The 4,745-nt window shown below is 38.8% G+C and overlaps 1 protein-coding gene across 1 annotated transcript; it reads left to right on the top strand.

The window, feature by feature from the left end:
• Nucleotides 1-992: 992 nt before the first annotated feature.
• LOC108135017 (testis-specific serine/threonine-protein kinase 3) lies at nt 993-3,557 on the top strand. Its single transcript, XM_017255549.2, has 4 exons — nt 993-1,192; nt 1,253-1,649; nt 2,854-3,164; nt 3,216-3,557. Exons 1-4 carry the CDS (start codon nt 1,153-1,155, stop codon nt 3,473-3,475), a joined length of 1,008 nt encoding a protein of 335 aa, XP_017111038.1. The 5' UTR covers nt 993-1,152; the 3' UTR covers nt 3,476-3,557.
• Nucleotides 3,558-4,745: the final 1,188 nt, after the last annotated feature.

Raw genomic sequence — 4,745 nt, 5'->3', positions numbered from 1 at the left:
TTTTAAATATTTTTATTGTTTGTTGGCTTTAACCTTAAACCATTAAGTCCAACTGTTGGGTTTGCACCTCTGGTGGGAAAGTTGGGTGGCGTTATTCACACGTGGTACAACAAGAACAGTCTAAGACTTACTTACTTACATTATGTGTCTTAAAAAAAATTTACTGTCAACATGGAGTATTAAAACGATTGATTGATTCTTAAATCAAGGAACGAAGTTCGAACAAACGATAAACGAAACCTATTTTTATATCTGTATTTTTATATTATATTAATTTTATTTAGGCTAAACATATTAGAAAATTTTTTTCTTATTATAATTATATTATTATTATTCTTATATTATAAATAATAGAAAAAATTGTTATATTATAGAAAAGTAGATTTCTATATAAGTAAAAATTTATTTAAACTTAAAGGCGTTTTTCTTAATTTTAGAAGAGACTAGTTTTTTTTGTGTTTTAAAAACAAATGAAATATTTAGGAAGCTTATAAAAAACACCTCAAATTTAAAAAAAAAAAAAAATTAAAAAATAAAAATTCTAAAGCACAGAAAATATTATCCCCATTTTATAAATGTAGCGAAAAAAATTTTTTCTACATTTAAGAAAAACTATGTTTTTAGTGCACCTTTAAGGGTTAGAGTATAATTCCTTTTATAAAAACCGCCACTAATCGTATAAACAAAATTTGATCGGACGATATTATCCTAAAGCTGACTTAAGAACAAGCGCGAAAAATTTGATAAATTTGGTTCAAAAAATTATGCTTGTATCTCTCTTCTTTTACCAATAAAATGGTTTTATATCAATTTGGATTCATCCCCTGAATGTATCCCATGAGTATTTTTTTCTTTTCCTATAAGTGTTTTACATTTTTGAATATTATTGAATTCAAGGTAGTTAAGCATAATATTTTTCCGAAAAAATATTTCCTTCGCCAATATTGCTTACATACATAAAATCGCTTTTTTAACTCCATGCAATCTATAGTTATTTTCATTGAACGTCAATTCTTTAAAAAATTAATTTTTCAAAATTTCTCGTTTCTGAATATGATACAATTTTAATGATTCTTTTGTTTTCTCATGACATTTTGCAGTTCCTAACAGCATTTGCGCCATTGGCAAATCACACTCGTGGGCCCATTCTTAATGGCGACAGCGCCAAAAAGGAAAAACGACCAAGGCGGAGGTAAAAATATCTTCAACGCAGGCGTAAAAACTCCACCTAAATCTATCCGTTTCCCGCTAGTCATTGGCGTAAGTTCATCGCAGGACCTCGTTACCGACCAGAGCTCGGGTCGCCGCCAGGAGCAGAAGGTCTACACCTTCAATGATCGTCCTCCGCCGAATCCCACTGGACCACCAGGACTTCAGGCGAAACCTGATGACAAAACCAAGCCTCAGAAAACGATCCTTGAAGAGCATGGCATCATTCTTGGTAAGGTGATTGGCACAGGCAATTATGCGAAAGTCAAAATCGGCTTTTCGGAGGAGTACGGCAAGAGGGTTGCCGTCAAAATCATATCCAAGGTGAAGGCCCCTTCCGAGTACACGCAGAAGTTCCTGCCTCGGGAGATCGAGGCGGTGAAGGGCTTACACCACGAAAATTTGATTACCTTCTATCAGAGCATAGAGACCAGCCATAGGTGAGACATCATATTGATAACCTAGTAATGGTATATATGAGTGTAATATTTCAGAATGAAGGTTTTAGTATACACGTTTCTCGTAGAGTGACATATTCACATATTCAGCTATGTACCAATGCAGTGTACGCAATCCCACGCTAAACAAACGAAGCCGGAGCAGGCGATGCCGCTCTTCAATAACATAAACAATTCTTGCAATCACTAAGCACTTTTACTCCCAAATTATTGTACTTAAGCAATATCCTAAACTTATCTATAATCAATATCCCAAGCGGGCGAACTCGCTCCCAAACTTATGTAAACAAAGAGCAGCACAAGTAAGATTTTTGCGTTGTCCTCAGTCAATTGACGGGACATTAGTTCGACTCAATTAATAAATAATAAATATTTTACTATATAGTATATGTTGAAAAGTATGTACAACGAGAAAATATGAGATCGAAAAAACTAAGAGCAAATGTGCTCTATTTCACTATTTTTACTCCTCACTTTATCGAGAAGAAACGTTCTTGTAATCGAGCAGAAATCGTTCTTTTTGTTCTCGATTTCGTTAATCGAGAAGAAAAGATCTTGAACTCAAGAATAAAAGATCTTGGACTCGAGATGAAATTAGTCTAAAACCTAAAAATAGAAAGAGATACAAATTGGGAGAGAAGTTCCCTCTCAACTTGTTCGGAAAGTTACTGAGGTATACTTCGGCCTCGTCGTTTCCCTTTAAAATGTTACGACCGCGGCGCGAGGTAAAGTTTTGTCTTTGATTGATTGAGCGTTAAGAAGTGGAACCATGGAGATGATTATTCTATCTTTGAGAATAGGTCTTCTTGGTTCTGAGAACGAATAGGTTCTTGAGTCCAAGCAATGGGCATTGTTGTTTTCAAGAGTAAATCATTTTTGAGTTTGAGAATGATTTACACTCCAATCCGAAAAGACTTATTCCGAAATCAAGTATGTTCAGTCTTTAAAAAGCAGTCTTGATCTACGAAAATGTCTTCTTGATTTAGGCACTATTGGACACGGAAATACTAAAAATTGAATTCTTGATCAGGATCAATAGCCGAGTCGTTCTAGCCATGTCCGTCGGTCTGGTCGTCTGTATGAAAGCCATTCTGGGACAAGACCTTAGTTATTAGGTTGTGTGTGTTCGGCCAAATCTATCGGTAGAAAATTTTCAAAATCGATCAATAATTTTACCTTTAAACAGAGTATACCTGATTATGCAGCTAGCTGAGAATGGAACGCTACTGGACTACGTGCGTGAGCGCAAGTTCCTGGATGAGCCGCAGTCGCGCACGCTTTTTAAGCAGCTGGTGAGTGCGGTGGAGTACATCCACAGCAAGGGAGTGGTGCATCGGGACATCAAGTGCGAAAACCTGCTGCTGGATGAGAACTGGAACCTGAAGTTAATCGACTTTGGGTTTGCACGCAAGGATACCCGGACTCCCGATAACCAAGTGATCCTCTCAAAAACCTTCTGCGGAAGCTACGCTTACGCCAGCCCCGAGATTTTGAAGGGTAAGTTCCCATCCCTAAGCCTTTTATGCATTACTATCACATTATATCCAGGTGTGGCCTACGATCCGTTTATGTCGGATATCTGGGCTTGCGGCGTCGTCTGCTACGCGATGGTCTTTGGTCGTCTTCCCTATGATGGATCTAATGTACATATCCTGCTCAAACGCATTAACCAGTCTCTGGTGTTTCCAAAATCCCCGTCAGCATCCAGTGAGTGCAAGCACATGATAATGCACATTCTAGCGCCCGTTAAGATCCGGTACAATGTTCCGCAGATCAAGGAGGACCCTTGGTATTCGATAAGTAAATAAGTATGGTTCTGTAAAAAAACGCCAAACATTTAAGGGAAAAACATTGCGGGTTTAATTATAATATATATCTATAAACCACTTATTTGGTCTTTTTCAACTGAAGTAAATAATAGAATTTAGATCTGGGCAGTGCTCTTTTGTCCAATATGTATACAAAAACTCGATTTACCCACATAATCCTGGTCTTTATACCCGTTACTCGTAGAGTAAAAGGGTACAATGTATTCGTTGAAAAGAATGTAACAGGAAGAAGGAAGCGTTTCCGACCATATAAAGTGTATATATTCTTGAACAGGATCAATAGCCGATTCGATCTATCCATTTCCGTCTGTCTGTCCGTTTGTATGAACGTCGAGTTCTCGGAAACTAGAAAGCTAAAGATTTGGAATTCGGCATGCAGATTCTAGTTTTTCCTTAGCAGCGCAAGTTTATTTTAAAACGGAGCCACGCCCACTCTAACGCCCACAAATCGCAAAATAGATATGTTAGATCCTAGGTGCTGAACTCTGTGTGTGTGTTTCGGTCATATCTATCGGTAGACACACGAGCTAATGTTCTAGAAGTTATGGGGTTTTTAGGTCCTCTGCCACCGCTTTGCCGCTGCTCGGCCGTTGCTCAGCCGCTTCTTGTCGGTAATCTCTGCAGAAGAGAGACAAAAAAAAAACTGTAAGCGGGGGTGGGGGTGCTGAACGCACTTAGCTTCTAGTGTTGTCTATGCAGTGCGACAGATGGCGCCACCTGAACTTTGATTATTTTGTAGATGGAATACTGAGTTTGAAGTTTGTTGGCTGAGTGTATATAGCGTTCTCTCTTGCTTTTGCATAAAATATGTATAATTTCGTAATGAAAATGACATCCTACCGACGAAAATGGTTTTGCCAGTTTCTGGTAACCTTTGGAACATGCATGTTAATGCCCCCAATTACGTTGATTTCACAATATTCCTGCACATCCTGTCCGAGTCTCGTTCATCTCCATTCCGCACGGCATTGCTTGTGGCAGTTGCCACCGCTCGTTACCTGCCAGCGGATATGCTGTTGTAATGGACACACAACGGGAGGACCCAAGGACTTTTCCCACCACCCACTTCTCAGCATCGAGTTTTGTCACACGCGAAACTGACAAAACAGCAAAAATGAAAACTGAAGTGGGCAACATTTGCGAGAATCAGAAGGAGTAAGCTGCCGGCGAAATGTGCGCTTTCTGAGCGCTGAGCGCCAGTTTCGAGCTGAGACCTCTGCCGTTGTGGTTTATGTCACATCAGGTCATA

Source organism: Drosophila elegans, unplaced genomic scaffold, assembly GCF_018152505.1.
Source record: "Drosophila elegans isolate 14027-0461.03 unplaced genomic scaffold, ASM1815250v1 contig_397, whole genome shotgun sequence".
NCBI classification, from domain to species: domain Eukaryota; kingdom Metazoa; phylum Arthropoda; class Insecta; order Diptera; family Drosophilidae; genus Drosophila; species Drosophila elegans.
Note: the sequence above shows the minus strand (reverse complement) of the source record. Positions and strands in the feature narration are given on the sequence as shown.